The 24,233-nt window shown below is 38.1% G+C and overlaps 2 protein-coding genes across 23 annotated transcripts in view; both read left to right on the plus strand.

The window, feature by feature from the left end:
- The window catches only part of LOC134807349 (membrane-spanning 4-domains subfamily A member 12-like), a 42,786-nt gene extending 32,435 nt beyond the window's left edge, over positions 1 to 10,351 (plus strand). For 4 of the 6 annotated variants that reach the window (XM_063784088.1, XM_063784092.1, XM_063784093.1 and 1 more), the window contains exons 5-7: positions 4,868 to 4,936; positions 7,324 to 7,441; positions 10,165 to 10,351. In XM_063784088.1, the coding sequence (XP_063640158.1) occupies positions 4,868 to 4,936; positions 7,324 to 7,441; positions 10,165 to 10,201 (224 nt within the window). In that variant the 3' untranslated portion in view covers positions 10,202 to 10,351. The remainder of the gene's footprint in view (positions 1 to 4,867; positions 4,937 to 7,323; positions 7,442 to 10,164) is intronic. The other 2 variants (XM_063784089.1, XM_063784090.1) reach the window with 2 other exon arrangements.
- A 4,299-nt stretch (positions 10,352 to 14,650) lies between these two features.
- The window catches only part of LOC129136426 (membrane-spanning 4-domains subfamily A member 8-like), a 97,008-nt gene continuing 87,425 nt past the window's right edge, over positions 14,651 to 24,233 (plus strand). For 16 of the 17 annotated variants that reach the window (XM_063784096.1, XM_063784110.1, XM_063784095.1 and 13 more), the window contains exons 1-3: positions 14,654 to 14,770; positions 19,919 to 20,016; positions 20,989 to 21,132. In XM_063784096.1, coding sequence (XP_063640166.1) covers positions 19,969 to 20,016; positions 20,989 to 21,132 — 192 coding nt within the window. In that variant the 5' untranslated portion in view covers positions 14,654 to 14,770; positions 19,919 to 19,968. Of the gene's footprint in view, positions 14,771 to 19,918; positions 20,017 to 20,988; positions 21,133 to 24,233 lie in introns of all 17 variants that reach the window. The other variant, XM_063784099.1, reaches the window with a different exon arrangement.

A 24,233-nucleotide genomic window follows, 5' to 3' on the forward strand; every position in this document is an offset into this window, starting at 1 on the left:
ACCCAGTAATGGGATGGCTGGGTCAAATGGTATTTCTAGTTCTAGATCCCTGAGGAATCACCACACTGACTTCCACAATGGTTGAACTAGTTTACAGTCCCACCAACAGTGTAAAAGTGTTCCTATTTCTCCACATCCTCTCCAGCACCTGTTGTTTCCTGACTTTTTAATGATTGCCATTCTAACTGGTGTGAGATGATATCTCACAGTATGTGCCACATTTTCTTAATCCAGTCTATCATTGTTGGACATTTGGATTGGTTCCAAGTCTTTGCTATTGTGAATAGTGCTGCAATAAACATACGTGTGCATATGTCTTTATAGGAGCATGATTTATAGTCCTTGGGATGGCTGGGTCAAATGATATTTCTAGTTCTAGATCCCTGAGGAATTGCTACACTGACTTCCACAATGGTTGAACTAGTTTACAGTCCCACCAACAGTGTAAAAGTGTTCCTATTTCTCCACATCCTCTCCAGCACCTGTTGTTTCCTGACTTTTTAATGATTGCCATTCTAACTGGTGTGAGATGATATCTCATAGTATGTGCCACATTTTCTTAATCCAGTCTATCATTGTTGGACATTTGGATTGGTTCCTAGTCTTTGCTATTGTGAATAGTGCTGCAATAAACATACGTGTGCATATGTCTTTATAGGAGCATGATTTATAGTCCTTGGGATGGCTGGGTCAAATGATATTTCTAGTTCTAGATCCCTGAGGAATTGCTACACTGACATCCACAATGGTTGAACTAGTTTACAGTCCCACCAACAGTGTAAAAGTGTTCCTATTTCTCCACATCCTCTCCAGCAGCTGTTGTTTCCTGACTTTTTAATGATTGCCATTCTAACTGGTGTGAGATGGTATCTCATTATGGTTTTGATTTGCATTTCTCTGATGGCCAGTGATGGTGAGCATTTTTTCATGTGTTTTTTGGCTGCATAAATGTCTTCTTTTGAGAAGTGTCTGTTCATATCCTTTGCCCACTTTTTGATGGGGTTGTTTGTTTTTTTCTTGCAAATTTGTTTGAGTTCATTGTAGATTCTGGATATTAGCCCTTTGACAGATGAGTAGGTTGCAGAAATTTTCTCCCATTTTGTAGGTTGCCTGTTCACTCTGATGGTAGTTTCTTTTGCTGTGCAGAAGCTCCTTAGTTTAATTAGATCCCATTTGTCAATTTTGGCTTTTGTTGCCATTGCTTTTGGTGTTTTAGACATGAAGTCCTTGCCAATGCCTATGTCCTGAATGGTAATGCCTAGGTTTTCTTCTAGAGTTTTTATGGTTTTAGGTCTAACGTTTAAGTCTTTAATCCATCTTGAATTAATTTTTGTATAAGGTGTAAGGAAGGGATCCAGTTTCAGCTTTCTACATATGGCTAGCCAGTTTTCCCAGCACCATTCATTAAATAGGGAATCCTTTCCCCATTGCTTGTTTTTCTCAGGTTTGTCAAAGATCAGATAGCTGTAGATATGCGGCGTTATTTCTGAGGGCTCTGTTCTGTTCCATTGATCTATATCTCTGTTTTGGTACTAGTACCATGCTGTTTTGGTGACTGTAGCCTTGTAGTATAGTTTGAAGTCAGGTAGCATGATGCCTCCAGCTTTGTTCTTTTGGCTTAGGATTGACTTGGTGATGCGGGCTCTTTTTTGGTTCCATATGAACTTTAAAGTAGTTTTTTCCAATTCTGTGAAGAAAGTCATTGGTAGCTTGATGGGGATGGCATTGAATCAGAGCAGAACTGAAGGAAATGGAGACACAAAAAGCCCTTCAAAAAATTAATGAATCCAGGAGCTGGTTTTTCGAAAGGATCAACAAAATTGATAGACCGCTAGCAAGACTAATAAAGAAAAAAAGAGAGAAGAATCAAATAGCTGCAATAAAAAATGATAAAGGGGATATCACCACTGATCCCACAGAAATACAAACTACCATCAGAGAATACTACAAACACCTCTATGTAAATAAACTAGAAAATCTAGAAGAAATGGATAAATTCCTCGACACATACACTCTCCAAAGACTAAACCAGGAAGAAGTTGAATCTCTGAATAGACCAACAACAGGATCTGAAATTGTGGCAATAATCAATAGCTTACCAACCAAAAAGAGTCCAGGACCAGATGGATTCACAGCCGAATTCTACCAGAGGTACAAGGAGGAACTGGTACTATTCCTTCTGAAACTATTCCAATCAATAGAAAAAGAGGGAATCCTCCCTAACTCATTTTATGAGGCCAGCATCATCCTGATACCAAAGCCGGGCAGAGACACAACCAAAAAAGAGAATTTTAGACCAATATCCTTGATGAACATTGATACAAAAATCCTCAATAAAATACTGGCAAACCAAATCCAGCAGCACATCAAAAAGCTTATCCACCATGATCAAGTGGGCTTCATCCCTGGGATACAAGGCTGGTTCAATATATGCAAATCAATAAATGTAATCCAGCATATAAACAGAACCAAAGACAAAAACCACATGATTATCTCAATAGATGCAGAAAAGGCCTTTGACAAAATTCAACAACACTTCATGCTAAAAACTCTCAATCAATTAGGTATTGATGGGATGTATCTCAAAATAATAAGAGCTATCTATGACAAACCCACAGCCAATATCATACTGAATGGGCAAAAACTGGAAGCATTCCCTTTGAAAACTGGCACAAGACAAGGATGCCCTCTCTCACCACTCCATTCAACATAGTGTTGGAAGTTCTGGCCAGGGCAATTAGGCAGGAGAAAGAAATAAAGGGTATTCAATTAGGAAAAGAGGAAGTCAAATTGTCCCTGTTTGCAGATGACATGATTGTATATCTAGAAAACCCCATTGTCTCAGCCCAAAATCTCCTGAAGCTGATCAGCAACTTCAGCAAAGTCTCAGGATACAAAATCAATGTACAAAAGTCACAAGCATTCTTATACACCAATAACAGACAAACAGAGAGCCAAATCATGAGTGAACTCCCATTCACAATTGCTTCAAAGAGAATAAAATACCTAGGAATCCAACTTACAAGGGACGTGAAGGACCTCTTCAAGGAGAACTACAAACCACTGCTCAATGAAATAAAAGAGGATACAAACAAATGGAAGAACATTCCATGCTCATGGGTAGGAAGAATCAATATCGTGAAAATGGCCATCTGTCATTTTTTGACTTCTTAGTAATAGCCATTCTAAGTGGTGTGAGATGGTATCCCATTGTGGTTTTCATTTGCATTTCACTAATGATCAGTGATGTTGAGCTTTTTTTCATATGCTGGTTGGCCACATGTATGTCTTCTTTTGAAAAATGTCTGCTCCTGTCCTTTGCCTGCTTTTTAATGGGGATGTTTGGTTTTATCTTTGTAAATTTGTTTAAGTTTCTTACAGATGCTGGATATTAGACATTTGTCAGATGCATAGTTTGCAAAAATTTTATCTCATTCTGTAGGTTGTTCACTCTGTTGATGGTTTATTTTGCTGTGAGCAGAAGTTGCTTGGTTTAATTAGATCCCATTTTTCAATTTTCAAATTTTGTTTTTGTTGCAATTGCTTTTGGTGTCTTTGTCATGAAACCTTTGCCGGTTTCTATATCCAGAATGGTATTATCTAGTTTGTACAGGATATATTATATATATGATATCATATATATCATATATATCATATGCATAATTATATATAATATATATAATATATATAATGATATAAAATCATATATCATAATTATATATGATATATATGATATATTATATTTATATATGATATATGATATCATATATTATATATCCTGTACAAACTAGATAATACTAGATAATTTCCAATGACCAAGTAATTATATATGGTATGTATCATATATTATATTATTATATTATTTTTATTATATATTATATTATATATTATATTATTATAATAGTATTATATTATATATTATATAATATATTATATATTGTATATTCTTTGTCTATAAATGTAGACAAAGAAATAAAATATAGTATATTTTATATTATATATTATATATCATATATATGTCATATATATCATATATATTATATGTCATATATCATATTATATATCATATAGTATATAATATTATATATTATATTATATTATATTATATCATATATTATATCATGTATTATATATTATATTATATAATATCATATATTGTATATTATATATTCTTTTTCTATAAATGTAGACAAAGAAATAAATATAAATAAGGATCTTCTTAATATCATATCACCTCTCTGATTCTATACATGGACAAAGTGCAATTATGCAGCAGCATTATACATATGCATGCAGCTCTCTACCATCTTCAAGATAAAATCCTAAATATCTAGCTAGATAGCACCTATCTTTCCAACAAAATTTTCTACATCTCTCCTTCTTCCACTCCAAAATGAGCCATAACAAACTCCTGAAATGTTAGTTCTCTGATATCCTGAAACTGTATGGCACTATGAATTTGCCTACATTATTACAATTTTTTACATTCTATTCACATTTAACATGCACTTGTTTGTCTTCCTCAATAGTCTGAAAATTCCTTGAGTGCAGAGACCATTTCTTTCCTTTTTATCAACTAATGCAGAGCATAGATTGCAGAGTATAGAATAGGCATTCAATAAATTGCCAGTGGATAAATAAACTTGTTTATTATATCAAAAGTTTTATCATCTCCAAAATTGTTTTTTCCTATTGGGATCCTGACAAATCTGCAGTTCTGACAGTCTTTGTAATGATCCTACTATGCTGAAAAGATCAGAATTTATATAAACCTTTTACTTTTAAAAAAACTTTTACTTTAATATACTTGTCAATGATGCATATGGATAATTTCCAATGACCAAATGATTATTTTTCTCTATTGCAGGTGTCTTATACTTTAGTAGCAAACATCGTAAGTGCCTGTATTTCAGTGATTGGTCTGCTTTTACTATCAGTTGAGTTTATAATATATAGTAAAAGTTCAAAAAATTCTCTTTGGCCACATGTATGTACCAGGTTTCTGTGAGAATCTCATCACAATTTTAGAATTATGTGTTAAATATTTACTAAGTGGTCAGAGTACTTAAGTACAATGCAAGTCATGGAGGTGACCCTCACCATTAGTTTACCTCATGGTATATGCATATATTAAAAATGTGAATCAAACTACAAGTTATATTTCTAAACCTAAGACCAACCAAAGCCTCAAGTAAACAAATGAAAGGTATTATACATATTAATAGATGCATTTTGAGTAACTAAGCATTATATTCAATTCTGGACCCACCTGATAGCCATGATATTTTTACGATGGGCAGCTCAGTTCATTCCAGGTACCTGCATCTCTGAGGTCAGTTCTCCCAGGCCTTAAAAGATCAAGTTTGTTATAGCAAGACTTGGTCTTCCAAGAAGGAACTGGCATACTCATGTACCTGTGATACCCAAGGGCTTATGTTCAATGTCAGGGCTGTAGTTTACAGACAGAATAAAGCTGAACTCTGTACATGTATGTAATTTTGAATGCATGTACTCAGTTCTATATCGTTCATGACTATGTGGACATTTTTGCACTGCCTGCTTTGAGTCTGTCAGTTGTTCAGCAGGTCTGTGGGAGTCTAACTGTTCACATTTGCATTTCAATATCTGTGTATATCTATGTTCCCATTCATGTGGAACTGTGGACATATGTGCATTTATCTGTATACATTTGTTGGTGTAGAGAGAAGGGGCTAGGAGGGCAAGAATGCAGAAGTCAGTGCTAAGCAAGTTGTGCAGAAATTGAAGCGATAAGGGCCAAAGTCTTCTCTAGGATTTCGGTCCTTCTGCTCTATCCCATCTGCCCAGGGCTTGATGAAGGGCAAAATAGTGGGAACTTTTACCAATACTTAGAAATCAACTTTTCTGAATTGAACTCATTGGATATTGCCTGTATTTAAATTCCTAACTAATTAAGTAAACTCTCCTTACTTCAACATCCAAAACTCTTGGTTAATTATCTAGTTGCAAAGAATACACCAGTTTGCATTTTATTGGATTTTTCTTATTTCTATGTAGCTTTGAAAGTGATTTTACAGTGAGTGCAATGGTAAACCTCCTTAGGAATGATTTATGTCTCTGATTCAATAAAGAAATGAGTTTAGAAATTTTAAACTACTTGCTCAGAGTCACGTGGCTAGTCACTTACAGATCATTTTTTCTAATGCAGAATGGTTTTAAATTCTAAATTATCTTACCCCACAAAATGGAGCTTTTACAAAAATCAATTCAGTGGCACATCAAAGAATCATTTTGCTGCTGCGGAGAATGCTAATATTTTATGACACATACCCTGATGGATACCTTAAAGTGGTATCTTAAATAAATAGAAACATAAAGATATTGCTTAAGATTATATTTGTATAACAAGAATGGCTCATTTTATTGGATTGATCTTTAATTATGATCTTAACTCTTTCATTTTTCTAATTTATCTCTTAAACTATCATATTCATATTAGTAGGAAATCCAGAATCTTCCTTCTGAGGGCCCCTCCCTGTTGACCCTCTCAAGTTACTCAAAACCACTGGGATCCAAAGGTTCGATATTGACTCCAAGCCCTTAGTTAACAGAGTCATGTAGTATCTCATCGGTCCACCAGTGTGCCCTTAATTTCCACTGCTATGGTTCAGTTACTATTAAATGACGCCATTATTTAACACTGATTTGAGTAGCCCATGGTGACCTTGTCATAAAAGTGCATTGAGTACTGAAGAGGCTTGGGCTTCCAATATTACAGATTCTGTATTCTTGTCTCTAACCCAGCTATACTGTCAGGATATGGGTCTATTGGAGCTTACAGACAGAGGCACAATCCCAGGAGGAAATTCCTACCCCCAGGTCACATCAGCCCTTGTGTTGAGTCCAGATTACAAGTCCAAACATTCTTTTCTTTCATTGTTTCTCTTTAGTGTCCTTTCCTATCAACAGGGCAAATTTATGTAAGTTTCTCTATTAAATAAGTTCTATAACACTAAACCTCAAGGGTGTCACAATTCCATCTTCCCCAGAGATTTATTGGCCTCAATGAAAATTTCCTGTTATTATCCACAACAATAAACAGGAAAACACAATCAATGATTCTCATCATCCATTTGGCAGAAATATATCAGTGTATCATCATCCTCAATAATTATCCATTGTAATTACAATTAAAAAATATTTAAAATTCTATTGTTGAGGGTGGAGGATAGGCTGGGTAGTTTTTCTCTTCTATTTTTCTTCAATTTTAAGATACCTTTATTATTTCTAAAGTGCTCACATAGAAAGATCTGTAAGGAATGTACATTTTCTTTGTGGATACAGAAAAGTGGCAAACTCCTTTCGGAATATCTGTTCATATTAACCATCTTGGAGTTGTTTGTGGCAAGTATAGTCAGCCACTGGGCATCCCAAGCAAAAAAGAGAAGAAGATAAAGATGCAGTGAGTATCCCATTTTTCCCTTAGTAGATCAGAAGATGTTGTCTTCTGTTATGAACACTATTTGAATAACTAAGGTTTTGATATGAATTAAGTATAAATAATGCCATCACTAAGCTGTGATTGTAGATAGCTGAAAACACTTGGCACTAACTGTCGTGCACTTATATGGGTCCCTCCACAACTGAATAAATAATTTTCCCTTTTATAAAGGTGTTTTGCATTACAGGATGCTTTTATGTCCATAACATATGAGAGAATAAGGTAGAAGATATGTGATTTTCTGGCTCAGGTCTGTTTAATTCTACAGACATTACCCTGGAAACAAAAAGCTTTGTAGAAGTTGTTACCAGGCACGGGGATATGGGACTACTGAAGTCTGAAGCCTTTATTTCTCAAAATTTGGGAGAACAAGTTGAATATCTAAGTGTAGAACTTTAGTGTCTTCAGAAACCAAGATTTGGGAGGAATGGAGAAGTTGAAAAAAGATGGTAAAGCCTTTTTTCAATAAAGCTATTTTCCTACTTTCTCCATATCAACTACTTCACGTCTAAAGGAAAACTTAACCTCCATTTGACCTCACTAAATCAGAGAACTTCAATCTCACTAAATCAGAGAACTTCAGTGAAAGATATGCCTGCCCTTTTTCCCCAGTACCCACTCAACAGGCCGAGGCTTAGAGATCTATGAGATCATAAAAACAACTGAGAAGGAGACCACAGTTAACACAAAGAAGAAAGTGAGTTGTCCATATATCCTAGACCACATGTGTAGAAAGGTTTAGGAAATTTAAGCTTCCTCCCCATTTTACCACTTTCTAATCTCATCTGTTTGACCCTTTGACCTGCCTTCTTACCTGGGTCTTACTTAATCTCTTCAGGTTGCTGTTCTATCCCTTGACTTTTCCAACTGTACCTCTATAGTTTTTGTATAGGCAACACCATATATACCTACAGCTTGGTAGATGTATACCATCTATAAATTTATAATAATCCAAATGTTAAATCTCCACCCTAGACCTTTCTACTGAGCTCTAGGCTCATATTGCCAACTTCTCTCTAGAGAGTTTGATTCGAATGATTCCAAAGCACCTCAAATAAAACATATCTAAAACTGAACTAATCCTCTCACCCACAAAGTCATTACCTTGTCTTTTCCATTTAAGAGCACCACCATCTATCTACCTGCCTGCCCTGGCGAGGGAGCTGAGAAATACTCTCAAATTGAAACAATTTGACAATCCTTTTTACATGATCCCCTAAATGTATTTCAATTCTGTCCTCTGTTTCTTCATCTCCCCAAATGAAAGTTTAAACAGGAAACACTTACCACACGAAAGCCTGATATTCTAGCACAACATTCATTTCTGTAATAATTTAGCCCAATCTACTTTCTTGACTTCATTTCCTACCACTCACACCCATAAATGCTGTGCTCCAGCCTCACCAATTTACTTATCATTCCATAAATATGCCTTGTTAAGTTTACCATCTTAATTTATAAATAGCTTTGTTTAGGAATCTCTATTTTGAATTAAACTGATAAAATGAATTAGGAGGGAGAGGAATTTATCATATAGATTTCTTTTCTTGTATTTCCCACTTTCTCTTGACACTCAGAGGCTACATCTTCATTTGTACTGCAAAAGTCACTTGCTTTTCAAAACATGTGAATTAGCTATAATTCCAGATGAATTAGGGTATTGAAATCCTGTTATCTGGATCACTGATTGCCTTTCAATGAATTTTCTTTAAGTAAGGTATTAAAATGGGGAGCTGAAGTTCCATCTAAAGGTATTCAAACTCGAAATCTCAAAAAAATATGGCTCTACCTAAAAGCAAAGTAAACAAAAACACACACACACACTCTCACAGAGGTCTTATTCTTAATTCTTCTCTGAATAGAGAACAAACATGGATTGGGTATATAAGAACATATAGATTTCTACTCCAGCTAAATAGAATTTAAACTGACAGCTATTCAATGCTATACTTAATAATGTAATCAAGTTTGAGTAGAAAACAATATGTCCTTTATGATCAATCATTGTCTTGGGGACTGTCTTTTCATATAGCATTGTCTTTGGCTTTCAATCTATAGAAACAAAAAAGAAGGGAGGATGGAAACCAGGGAGAAAGGGAGAGAGGACAAAGAAAGAAACTAAAAAGTATCAAAAGCACATGGTTTAATTTTAAAATCTCGCCTGGTGGGGTGGTTCACACCCATAATTCCAGCACTTTGAGAGGCTAAAGCAGGGGAATTTCTTGAGCTCAGGATTTTGAGACCAGCCTGGGGAACACAATGAGACCCCATCTCTACAAAAATAAAATAAAATAAAATAAAATAAAATAAAATAAAATAAAGTAAAGTAAAGTAAAGTAAAATAAAATAAAATAAAATAAAATAAAATAAAATAAAATAAAATGCGTAAAGTTGAAAAAATTACCCAGGAGTGGTGGCACATCCCTGCAGTCCTTAGCTACTTAGGAGGGGGAGGTGGAAGGAGGGCTTGTGCCCAGGAATTCAGGGTTACAGTGAGCAATGATAGTGCCACTGCATTCCAGGCTGGGTGATAGAGACCTCATCTCTAAAAATAAAATAAAATAAAAATCTCAATGAGGAGAATACTTCTATTAGAATTATTTCCAAAATTCTACCCCAAATTCTATAGTTCTTTATTTTAGAGTGTGCTAATGATCAATTTACTGATATCTAACTTACCTCAGGTTCATGGCAGAAGGAGATCCTTTCTCTGCATATTAAAGAAACCATCGGTGAGCTCAGTCAAGGAGGAAAGTTTAGTGGCAAATGAAGAACTTCATTCTGTTCAAGAGGCTTCTTGGAAAATGTAATTTCATTAAATCCATCTCAGTATTCTCTTCCCCCTATTTCATTAATAAAAATTAAAATTGATGAATATGGTTATTTTTGTCTACATGAGGAACTGTGCATGAATTTATCTCAGTTTGAATATGGTCAGCCTGAGTTAAGGGATTCTTCCATACAAGAGAAGTTCTATGAATGGGCACATGTTTCTAGAGTAGAATCTATACCTAAAATTGATAATGATGTAATAAATGCTAACTCGAGAAAATTATTTCATTGTGAGAAGGAGACTTCGCATAAATGATAAATAATCCCATTGCTTGTGAAGGCTTCTTTGCTTATTAGCTCTAAATACTACTTCTAATTATTTCTTTCTCACTGGATATTATTAAAACATGCATAGCTTACCTAAAGTGAAGAAGGTATATTACAATTAGCCATATCTTTATGTTATTGAGACTACATGAATTAATAGCTACTGGATTTAGTTTGTCTAGAAAGTCCAGCTCCCAAAACGTTACATATTTTTGCCTATAATTTTACACTGTGGCTTATCACACTCAAATTTTAAGCAAATTATCTTAGAAATGTTTTGTTGTGTCTATAAGGATGCTTCCTATTTTTTAAATTTTCTTTGATCTCCATACCCCACTCCCCCTTCCCTCCCTCCATGAGCAATTGTTCCACTTTATAAAACATGCATATTTTATTTGTCAGTATCTCCCCAAAAATGTATGGCATTCTATTGTAGGAATGTATTTGGAATCCATGAAGTTCATACACACCCATAAATTACATGCACAAACTTTGCTCCTCCTAACAGTAAGTTTTAAAGATCTATCCGTGTGGCTATCAGTACCTCTATCAGTTGATTTTAAATGCTGCCTAAAGTCTGTGCCATGCACCCAGCACATTTATACATTCGCTGTCCCAGGAATGGGCAACTGGGTTCCCCCCGTCTTGCCCCTTAAGTAATTTGGGGGGATACAAATTCAAGATTAGAGTATCTGTGTTATTTACATATATGCCATTTGTTTATGAAGCGCAAAAATTTCCACCATTTAGAACAGTCTTCTGTTGCAGGTCCTTTATTATTGTGTGCTTTTTCTTCAGTCTAGTCTGTATACTTTTGTTCTCTTAGGAATTCACAGATTCTGGTTCACCAAGAGAGTTGCTTCTTATTTTTCAATGTGGCAATGGAATTTTTTTTGTAAGCGTGCTCCTTAGAATTGGAGTTCATATGAAGAATAAGTAGCATCTGCTTGGTCTGCCTTCATGAACTAGAAACCACAACTGTGAGAGAGACTTGCATAAATGTATGGGTTGAGAAGAAATACAAAGCAGGGAGTAATATTTGAATATACTGGGGAGAAAGAGATAATTGATGGATTAAGGTTTATAAGCCCTTTGAAGGACATGAGATTAGTAGCACAGGGACAGATTACACTTTAGAACAGAGGAAAGACACTTAATTCTGATCAAGTAAGAAAATAGTGAAAAATTAGCTTTAATGTAAATGTTCTTTATCCATTTCTCCATATGAGAAGGATAAGAAAGAACATGAGAGCCTTTGTCTTTCCTTTGAAAAAATTGACAAGGCAGTCATTTAGGAGTGAGGGGTGGTAATGAATAAAGTACTTGTTTGGATTAAGAGTTGCCAGGAATCAGAGGCAAAATTGGCCAAATTATACTCAACGATTTAATTAGAAGCACAGATGAAGACACTGGACTTTCAGATGACATCTTTGTTGGGTGTCTATCCATGCCATTGTGAGAGTTTCCCTAAAATATCCTACACAGAAAAGGTGGCATTACAAGGTGGCAAACTTGCATTTGTGGGTTTTAATAAGATGATAATTAGTGGATCTGTGGGATCCAGGCTGAATGAGGAAGGATATGATGCCAGAAATTTTGAAAGAAATGTAGAGATTGGGGGCCAATAATCTGAAAAGGGGCTGCTAACACCTAAGATGCCTTTGTGCAAACTAGACAAAAGTACCCCGTTCAAAAGGACAGATTGCTTAATAACAGCTCCTCCAGGAAAATGAAATAGAAGGTAAGTCCCCTCTGAACAGTACAATTAGAAATTGAGGCCCCTTCCTCCTAGCTGATCAACCCAGCACCAAGGGAGTCTGCCCTGCAAGTGGAGACCAGGTGCAACTGCAGCCCCAATCTTTGACCCCATTTACATGCATCCTTGAACAAGGTCCCAGCTTCAGAGCCTGAGCTAGTTTAACACAAAGAATAGCTCTAGATAGGGAGTCATGACATGGCAGATCTGAAAGATATTTGTTTTTGATCACAGAGCAGGATATCACAATTGAGATACCGGAAAGAATGAGCTGCAAATGTAAATATAGGGTAGCTCCTCCATTTATTCATACATTCATCATAAACTACTTTTTGACAATCTACTTTGCACCAGGCATAATTCTTGCTTCTGGCAACAGATTTAAACAGAAGAGACAAGATCCTGCCTTCAGGGAGCTTATATTCTAGGGAGAGGAAGTCAGTGACACTATATGTACCACGCACTGGTCAACAAAGCAAATACATAAAAATTTAAAAGGCCAATCTCTCCTTCCGCCATAAAAAAAAAAGAAAAAGAATCATAGTCACCCTTGGAGGGTGTTCATTATTTCAAAATTTCATAAGTAAAGAGATAAAGCACACATCTTGCCTTTCATTTTTGTAACAGTTTCATTGAGATATAATTCACATATTATAAAATTTACCTATTTATTTATGGGTTTTTTTGTTTCTTTGTTTTTGAGATGGGGTCTTGCTGTGTTGCCCAGGCTGGAGTGCAGTGGCGCAATCTCAGCTCAGTGAAAGCTCCGCCTCCTGGGTTCACACCATTCTCCTGCCTCAGCCTCCCGAGTAGCTGGGACTACAGGCACCCGCCACCACACCTGACTAATTTTTTGTATTTTTAGTAGAGCCAGGATGGTCTCGATCTCCTGACCTCGTGATCTGCCCGCCTCCACCTCCCAAAGTGCTGGGATTACAGGCGTGAGCGACTGTGCCCAGCCTAAAATTTACCTATTTAAAGTGTATAGTTTAGTGGCTTTTAGTATATTCACAGAGTTGTGTAAGTAACACCCCCTAATTTTGGACCCAAACCCATTAGGAGTAATTCTTATTCTCCACCCACTTACCTCAGTATTAGCAAATCACTGGTCTACTTTCTGTCTCTGTGGATTTGCCTACCAGGGCTATTTTATATGAACGTCTTTTGTGACTTGCTTCTTTTACTTACCATAATGATTCCAAGGCTTATTCATGCTGTAGCATAAACTAGAACTTTGTTGTGTTTCATTGTCAAATAATACATTATATGGATATACCAAATATTGTTTGTTCATTCATTAGTTGATAGGGATTTGGGTTGTTTTCATTTTTGGCTATTAGGAATATATAAGAATGCTCCTATGAACATTTGAGTGCAAGTTTTTTTTGTAATGAGGACTTTCCTGACTCCCCTCATTTACATTTCCATTGACGCCACCTCCCTTTCATACTTTATTATTCTCCTTAGCTCTCATTATTCTTAACATGCTATAAATTTTCCTTATGAATCTTATTATTGTTTTCCTTATTATTAGAATTTCATCTGTTTTGTTCACTACGGTATCCCCAGCATTGAGAACAATGCCTAGCACATACTGGCACTCAGTGGAAATTTGCTAAATTCATTGATCATAAAAACGGCAAACATAAAAGAGTTCAACAAACATGACTGTCATCTATTACTTATAATTAGCCAGCTGATGCTAACACTTTAATAAATTAGACAAAACCTTGCAATCATTCATTTATTCCTACTATGTGTTGAGGATAGTTGTTAAACACTGAATATACAACTCAAACTGTCAGGTTCAGCATGACGGACATATATGCACCCGGTTATTGCAGTGGAATATGTTTGTAATCGCAGTGGAATGTGTTTGTAAAACATCTTTGGTTTTCAAAGTTCTGCAGCAAAAGCGTATGAGGTACCTGAGCGGGTATCATCTCCACTCTACAAAAGAATAAACTGAGGACCAAAGGAGTTAAGTGCAGTGCTGTACCCACCACATCTTGCAGAGGATTCTAAGTGGCAACGAGCTTCTGACAACGATGCTGCTTCTAAGCGGGGGTGTGTCTGGGGTTAGCAGTGGGGCCACCACGTGATCAGTCCGCCGACAGATCAAGCACAGCCTCTTCCTCCTGGGTGTGCCAGGCCCAGGGACAGAGGATGATGCCCACACAGCCAGGAAAGGGCGACATTGTTGTCAGCCGCCACCCCACCCTCGTCTTGGGAGCCTGCAGGCTCCGCGGAGCCATGGGAGCCCCACCGCGCCTCAGGTGTCCGCGCGGGTCTCTCGGACAGCCCCGCTCTTGGACGTTAGAACCCCGCGAGGCAGGGTGAGGGGCGCCACAGAGGAAGCGCCCACCGGGCTTCCCGGGCTGCCAGGCCCCGAATTGAGGAAGTTGACTGCCAGATCACACTCTGTTGGCCCACGCGTGAGTGTAGGGATCCCTGGTTGGATTTGCACTGGCGCTGGGAATAAAACTAGCACCTGCTGAGGGTCAGGTGTTCCCCACGACCCCATAGTCACAGTGTTTTCCAAACCACTTCCAGTTGGAAAGAGCCTTAATTAATACTCTGTGGCACTTTTCACGTATTTCTCTCAATACCTTTTCTTCCAATGTGTGTTTTCAATAAGTGACCTGTTTGACACACCCAGCATCCTCTCATGTAAAAATAAATTGGCTAATTCACAGGAGGAGAATATGGAGATAGTGTAGTGAATTGGGGATCCCAGGGTCATGGTTGTGGCAATAATGACTCTTACTTTCCATCTTTTACCATCTTTCTATATTCTTTTTAGCTTAGGAGATGCGCCTTGGGTTTTGCGCTAGAGATCATATAAACAGAAACTCATATTTTGGATGATAGGAATGGTTGATTTCCAAGAACAGTAACTTAAGAGTTTCCCTGATTGTGTGTATTCCCTTTCCTGGCTGACCTACAAAGCTTTAGTAGGGAGAATCCTTAACCAGGATTATATAAGTAGATTCTGCTGCTGCTCCTCTGGAGCAGGCCACAGAGTCCTCGTGTGAAAAGTGGCTCTTCTGAGAATCACCTCTTGAAATTCATATTGTCTGCGTGTATAAATTCAATTTGATCCTTAACATTGAAACCGAAGTTTGCTTTCTCAAGACTTTTTAGTACCTGCCGCATGTCTCAGTCAAGTCTGTTCTATCTCCTTGGGTTCATCTGCTATGGAGAAAGACAGTATGTGTCTTTGGGGTAACCTTCCAAGGCTGCCCAAAACTAATTCAATATATGCCAAAGAACCTATGCTCTAAGGCTGAACTTCCCAAACATGTTTCATGACTGGTATAAACAAATCTACCCATTTATATGTAATGTGGTAATGTATCATGCATTTCCTGGTAACACATCAGCCAGGAGAGGGAATACACAATCAGGGAAACTCTTAAATCACTGTTCTTGGAAATCAACCATTCCTATCATCCAAAATATGAGTTTCTGTTTATATAATCTCTAATGCAAAACTCAAGGCACAAGATACCCAAAATGGGTAGAAAGGATTCTGCAAGCAATTATTGTTTTCCAACAATGTGCAAACTCATTGCTAGAGCCAGATACTGTGACACTGTGAGATTTTGCAGCAGCAATGATGTATATGGGAAGGCACTTAAAAACCGTAAGGTACTTAAATATCACATGGTAGTGGAAATGTCAGCGGTCAGGAATGGATGGAGTGCTGTGTGGGGAAAAGAAGCGTAGGCCAAATATACCTGGCTCCAATGTGCCACACAAAGAAATGTGTACTGTGGCCCGAAGACAACAAGGAGCCATTGAAAGATTTTTTTTTTCTTTCCAACTTTTATTTTAACATGTCCAGGTTTGTTACATGGGTAAACTGCATGTCATAGGGGTTTGGTATACAGATTGTTTTATTACCCAGGTAATAAGCATAGTACTTGAAGGGTAGATTTCCATTTTTTTTTTTTTTTTTGAGACAGAATCTCACACTGTCACCCCAGCTGGAGTACAGTGGCACAATCTCAGCTCACTGCAATCTTCGCCTCCTGGGTTCAAGTGATTCTCCTGCCTCAGCCTCCCAAGTAGCTGGGATTACAGATGCCTGCCACCATGCCCAACTAATTTTTTGTATTTTTAGTAGAGACGGGGTTTCACCATGTTGGCCAGGCTGGTCTTGAACTCCTGTCCTCATGATTTCCCTGCCTCGGTCGCCCAAAGTGCTGGGATTACAGGAGTGAGCCACCGCGCCCAGCCCAATAGGTAGATTTTCTATCTTCACCTCCTCCCACCATCCACCATCACGTAGGGCCTAGTGTCTATTGTTCCCTTCTTCGTGTTCATGTGTACTCAATGTTTAGCTCACATAAGTAAGAACATGCAGTATTTGGTTTTCTGTTCCTGCATTAATTTACTTAGGATAATGACTTCCAGCTCCATTCATGTTGCTGCAAAGGACATGATTTTGTTCTTTTTTATGGCTGCGTAGTATTCCATGGTGCATATGTGTCATATTTATCTAGTCCACTTTTGATGGGTATTTAGGTTGATTCCATGTCTTTGCCATTGTGAATAGCATGGCAATGAACATACAAGTGCATGTGTCTTTGTGGTAGAATGATTTAAGCAAGTGATTCCTACATGTGATTTCTGTTTTAGAAATGCCACTGTGGTCATATTATAGAGGCTGGATTTAAGCTTTTAGGTTCCTTTGCTGTGGTGATTGGGTGGTTTCATATTTTGCTATTTTGTAGCAAATTGTAACTCAAGGGAATAATTCAAAGGAATGGTGTGAAATAACCTGTAGGGTCCAGCCCTACAGGGCCTGTGGGTTTTTCTCTTCGTGTTCAGAGACAAGAGATTGTAGAAATAAAGACACAAGACAAAGAGATAGAAGAAAAGACAGCTGGGCCCGGTGGACCACTACCACCAAGGCGTGGAGACCGGTAGTGGCCCCGAATGCCTGACCGTGCTATTTATTGGATACAAGGCAAAAGGGGCAGGGTAAGGAGTGTGAGTCATCTCCAGTGATTGATAAGGTCACGTGAGTCATGTGTCCACAGGGGGCCTTTCCCTTTTAGGTAGCCGAGGCAGAGAGAGAGAGGACAGCTTACGTCATTATTTCTTCTATGCTCTTCTCAGAAAGATCAAAGGCTTTAATACTTTCACTAATTCTGCTACTGCTATCTAGAAGGCAGAGCCAGGTGTACAGAGTGGAACATGAAAGTGGACCAGGAGCGTGACCGCTGAAGCACAGCATCACAGGGAAACGTTTAGGCCTCCGCATGGCTGTGGGCAGGCCTGACTTATGTCAGGCCTTCCCCAAGAGGTGGTGGAGCAGTCTTCTTTAACTCCTCCTGGGAAAGGGAGACTCCCTTTCCAGGTCTGCTAAGTAGCGGGTGCCTTCCGAGGCACTGGCGCTACCGCTAGACCAAGGTCGGCTAAGTAATGGGAGCCCTCCCAAGCACTGGCATTACCGCTAGACCAGGGAGCCCTCTAGTGGCCCTGTCCGGGCATGACAGAGGGCTCACACTGCTGGTCACTTCTCACCGTGTCCCTTCAGCTCCTACCTCTGTATAGCCTGTTTTTTCCTAGGTTATAGTTGTAGAACAAAGATTATTATAATATTGGAATAAAGAATAATGCTATAAACTAATGATTAGTAATATTCATAGATAATCATATCTATATTCTATGTCTAATATAACTATTCTTATTTTAAGTATTTTCTTTATTATACTGGAACAGCTTGTGCCTTCAGTCTCTTGCCTTGGCACCTGGGTGGCTTGCTGCCCACAAATAACCAGTGAGGTTGTTTCTAATAAAATCTGGAAAAGAAACCAAAGGTAGTGTCCAAAACTATAGGGGAATCGGGAATCTGATACAAGTAACTGGGGAGAGAAACAGGAAAAAAAACATTATTGGCATTTGACTTTGTGCCAGTTCCTATTATTTGCTTCCCAAAACAACTCTGTGGGATTAGAAAACTAATTCTCTGAAATCTTAAGTAGAACTTAACATTAGTAATTAATATAGACAACTGTTACTAGTCTAAAAGTAGTACCAATTATACAGTTAGCAGTCAATATAGACAAGATTTGAACTCAAGTCTACATCCACTTGTTTCACAACACTATGCTCCATTTTCTTAGTTTCATGTGTCATTGGTACATCTATTTGGTAACTGATCCTTAGGAATTAGTGGATGATGTAAATCAGAAAGAAAAATAATATAAGTAAAGATTTTGAAACCAAGATCTTAGACTTCAGAGTTGGCTATTGGCAAAATATTGAGAAAAAATCTAAACTAGGTAATGAACAAAGATCCATCAGATATTGTAAAATCTAAAGAGTAAATTCTCAAAGCCATAGGGCAAGAGTTATAAGAAAGACAAATCAATAATTTAAAAAGACTTTGGCTGCAAGTAACAGAAAACAACTCTTGCTAGCTTAAGCAAAACAAAGAAACATGTATTTTCCAAGGGCAGGAAGACATCTCAGCTTCAGAAAAGGACTATAACTAGGAAATTGAAAGTTATTAGGAACTCCAGTAGTTCTCTTGGTCTATTTTTTATTTTTGATTTTTCTGGACGTCTTCTCAGCTTATGCGGTAGAACACATTAATGTTCTTCATTTCAAGAGTTTATATAATCTCATCTAGAAGCAAACCCAGACTAAGGTTATAATATCTAAGTTCTAAATATACAATTCCTGGGAAAGTGACACTGATGGATCCAACATGAGACAGATTCCCCACCTCTCTTCCAGTTAGTACAATAAGGGAATAATTCCTACAGATGACAAGCATGAAACAGAGGTGAGTGGGCCACATACCCGAAATGGTGTCCACAATAGCGAAGTCATAGAGATAATTTGTGGCTGCCATCTTTTAAACATTCATGGCTGCCATGTGTTAAACATCTTCCCTACTTTTTTATTGGTCACTAAGTTGTAAAAGCTACCTTTCCCAAAATGGAATCCAAAAAATTATATTCCCTTGCCTCCCTTGAAATCAAAGTGCAGGCATTTGATCTAGGTTCTGCCAATTACACATTCTTGCACTAAAGTTTGATTTAGGAGAGAACAACAAAAGAGACCCTACAGTAGGCATCAATTGGACAGATGATGGTCCAGGAGACAGGGAAGGTTTTATCATGATGCCAGTTCTACAACAGAGTTCTGGGGCAGGAAATGGCAAGAGCACTTCCTCCTCAGTTTTGATCAGCGATTTGTCTCTGGCATTATTTGAAAAGCCCACCCTTCCCAGTGATTACGTGAGCTCACTCATGTTCTATTTTGCTTAAACAAGCCATATTAAATCATGCTGTCTGCATCTTAGCATCCTAAGGACCCACAGGATGTCATTTAAAATTGGTAAAAATGTATAAAATCTAATAGGACAATTAGAATTGCCAGGAGGTTAGCCAAGTCCAAGAGAGCATATCAATTGATTAATTTTAAATACCTATTTCAGGGAACGGTTTCATTATTTAAAAATTAAAGACAACAATAATAGGGTTCTCAATGACCTTTAAGTGCTTATCTGAGATCATTATTTTTAAAATCACTATGTTTATTTTTTCTATGTTGCCTTTTAGAGATAGATTCCATTCATCCTTTCTAATGTCTACACCATATTTTGGATAACATGCCATCATCTCACATTGTGTTGAAAGAAGAAACCAGAATGTTGGGGGTAAGATTCATTGCTACTTGAGTAGATAAATGGTTTTAGTGTTGCAGATCCCAAATATTTAAGGAAAGAGACATTGATTCCTCTATCTCAGTTACCCAATGGGAGAGAGTTGATAAACTGAGTCCCAGCAATCCTACTGCTGTGATTTTCCCTTTGTCTGTGTGTATCTATAAAGAGCTTGAAATAAAGCTGAGACTGGGTCCTAAAGGAGATGGCAAGGTCGGGGTCATAGTCAAGAGATAATCTAGATCATAGGGCTTTGTGGACATTGATCATCTCATAGCATGATGCTCTCAATGCTCTTTCTCTACATTTATCTCAAGGAAGTTGATATTTTGGACCACTATCTACTCTTTTCCCCCAACCAAACCTAGTATGCTACATATTTTTGCATAATACAGCCTAATTATTGGGGATTTGAGTGAGCTCAAAAACCAAACTATAAGATAGTATGGTTCAAGAAAGTGCCTAAGATCACAGGGGCCAGAATCTTAGGATTCAGCAGGACTGATTGCAAGTGTTCTTCCCACCCCATGGTATTAAAATCAAAATTGCTATCACAAAAAAACATTTTTATATTAACTGATTGATAGGTATGGTAAAATATGCATCAGAGAAAGGAGCTGGATCCATGTATTTTGCTGACTTTGCCCATAAACATGCCACTAGAACACCTTCATTTGCCTGAAAGCCACCATACATCTACTAGTTACTAAAAACCCTCATGAATAATCCATATGTGAGCTACATGTAGCAATTCTAAGCACTTTTATGGCTGCTACCTTCTTCTATCACCTTGGCTTCTCCCCAGTTTTTGGATAATTTTGAGGGCTGAACAAGAATAGTAGCAGAGACTCCTGAGATTCAGAAACATGGAAGATATACTCCCTCCCTTCCCTTTCTATCACCTAATTTGTAACTCTCTTAAAATATATGTATTGTGTCATTGATTCTGACATTCTTTTCTTATAGGCTGCTCAAATAATTATTGGTCTGATCCACAGTGCTCTGGGAAAAACCTGGATACATTTATATATTAATCAATCCACTTCATTTTCAACAATCTACTTGCCTATAGTCTTTATATCAGGATTCCCATTTTTGGCATCCTTAATTGTGAGTAAATTATTTTTCTGATGAGCATTTATTTATTCATTCAATATATTTAATGACTGCTTCTGTGGCCAGGCAATGTGCTAGAGATGCCATCTGTGAAAATGTATAATCCCTGCTGTCAAAGAATTCAGTCTTGTATCTTTGAAGATATTTTAAAGTGGTAAATTTATTTATAAAATTCTTTCATACAAAGAGTTTATTTAGTTGAGTAAACATTGGGGATCAAAGAATGGTAAGGTTCCAAAAGGGTATTTTAGACAAATAGTAAGTGGTTAATGAGTGCTCAGCTTACTTATAAAGCTCATGTTTCCCAATAATATAGGCAATCTGAGAGCCAGAACTTCATTTCTGGGGCAATAGAAGGAACTATTAAAAGTAGTTCCACAAAGGAGAAAAGAAGAGAGATCAGGGTATTATTGGCCCAAGAGGAATTTGAAAGAATTCAACAGGGATTTCCTTTATTTATTTATTTTTTTCGAGATGGAGTCTCACTTTGTTGCCCAGGCTGGAGTGCAATGGCGCAATCTCAGCTCACTGCAACATCCACTTCCCAGGTTCAAGCAATTCTCCTCCCTCAGCCTCCCGAGTAGCTGGGATTACAGGCACATGCCACCACACCTGGCTAATTTTTTCTATTTTTAGTACAGACAGGGTTTCACCATGTTGGTCAGGCTGGTCTCGAACTCCTGACCTTGTGATCCACCTGCTTCGGCCTCCCAAAGTGCTGGGATTACAGGCGTGAGCCACCACACCCGGCCTCAACAGGGATTTCTAAGGAATTTATATTATGTCTTACAACACAGAGTAAAATATTCCTCCTTCCATTTTCCCACACACTTCTCAGTAATATCTATCTCCCAAAAATATTTTAGTTCATTCACTCAGCAAAAATTTACTGAGAGTAATCAGTTTTATAAGATAAGCAGAGCATAAAAGTTCAGAAAATGTGCAGCCTGACAATGCAATAGAAAACAAAAATCCATTTTCTGAGGAGAAATTCAAGCCAGCTGCATAAATTTGCCAAGTAATGAGGAACCAAATGTTAATCCCCAAGACAATGGGAAAATGTCTCAGGGACATGTCAGAGGTCTTCACGGCAGCCCCTCCCATCGCAGGCCTGGAGACCTAGGAGAAAATGGCTTCATGGGCAAGGCCCAGGGTCCCCGTGCCGTGTACAGCCTAGGGACTTGGTGTCCTGCATCCCAGCCATTCCAGCTGTGTTTGAAAGGGGCCAACGTAGAGCTTGAGCAATGGCTTCAGAGAGTGCAAGCCCCAAGCCTTCTGTGAGTGCACAGAAGTCAAGAATTGAGGTTTGGAAACCTCCACCTAGATTTCAGAAAATGTATCAAAATGCCTGGATGTCCAGGCAGAAGTTTGCTGCAGTGGTGAGGCACTCTTGGAGAACATCTGCTAGGGCAATGCAGAAGGGTAATATGGGGTGGGAGCCCCCACACAGGGTCCCTACTGGGGTACCATCTAGTGGAGCTGTGAGAAGTGGTCCACTGTCCTCCAGACCCAGTATGGTAGATCCACTGACAGCTTGCACTCTGCACTTGGAAAAGACAGAGACACTCAACACCAGCCTGTGAAAGCAACCAGGAGTGAGGCTTTACCCTGCAAAGTCACACAGGCAGGGCTGCCCAAGACCATGGGAACCCACTTCCTGTTTCAGTATGACCTGGATATGAGACATAGACTTAAAGGAGATCATTTTGGAGCTTTAAGATTTGACTGCCCTACTGGATTTTGGACTTGCATGGGGCCTGTAGCCCCTTTGTTTTGGTCAATTTCTCCCACTTGGAATGGCTGTATTTACTCAATGCCTGTACCTCCATTGTATCTAGGAAATAACTAACTTGATTTTGATTTTATAAGCTCATAGGCAGAAAGGATTTGCCTTGTCTTAGATGAGACATTGGACTGTGGACTTTTGAGTTAATGCTGAAATGAGTTAAGACTTTGAGTGTCTGTTGCAAAGGCACTATTAGTTTTGAAATGTAAGGACAGGAGCTTTTGGAGGGACCAGGGTGGAATGATATGGTTTGGCTGTGTCCCCATCCAAATCTCATCTTGAATTCCTATGTGTTGTGGTAGGGACCTGGCAGGAGGTAATTGAATCATGAGGGCAAGTCTTTACTGTGCTGTTCTCGTGATAGCGAGTAAGTCTCACAAGACCTGATGGTATTATAAGGGGGATTTTCCCTGCCCAATCTCTCTCTTTACCTGCTGTCATCCACATAAGACGTGACTTGCTCCTTCTTGCCTTCTGCCATGATTGTGAGGCCTCCCCAGCCACATGGAACTGTAAGTGGATTAAACCTCTTTCTTTTGTAAATTGCCCAGTCTCAGGTATGTCTTTATCAGCAGCGAGAAAATGAACTAATACAATACCCAAGACTGAGTAATTTATAGAAAAAAGAGGTTTAATTGACAGAGTTCCTCATGGCTAGGGAGGCTTCAGGAAACTTACAATTATGACAGAAGGCAAAACTGGCACATCTTACATGGCAGCAGGTGAGAGAAGTGAGTGCTGAGCAAAGGGGGCTGCCCCTTATAAAACCAGCAGATGTTGGGAGAACTCACTCACTATCGTGAGAACAGCATGAGGGTAACTGCCCCATGATTCCATTATCTACCATACATGGGGATCATGGGAAATAAAATTCAAGATGAGATTTGGGTGGGGACACAGCCAAACCATATCACCATATGGTCTCACTTATATATGGAATCTAAAGAAGTGAAATTCATAAAAGCATAAAGTAGAATGGCGGTTGTCAGGGTCTGGCACTTAGGGGACATATTGGTCAATATGTAAGAAGTTTCAGCTAAACAGGAAGAATAAGCTCTAGACATCTATTTTACACCATTATGACTACAGTTAATAAGGTATTATACACTTGAAAAATGCTAAGAGAGTAGATCTTAAATGTTCTCACCCCCCAGAAAAATACTATGTGAGTTGATGTATATGTTGGTTTGATTATGGTAATCATTTCACAAAATATACATATATCAAAACATCATGTTATACATCATAAATATTTAAAAGTACTGTGGGAAAATAATAAAATACAGAGGAGGGTAAAGAAGCATGAGGT

This window comes from Pan troglodytes, chromosome 9, assembly GCF_028858775.2.
Source record: "Pan troglodytes isolate AG18354 chromosome 9, NHGRI_mPanTro3-v2.0_pri, whole genome shotgun sequence".
In the NCBI taxonomy this organism is placed as follows: domain Eukaryota; kingdom Metazoa; phylum Chordata; class Mammalia; order Primates; family Hominidae; genus Pan; species Pan troglodytes.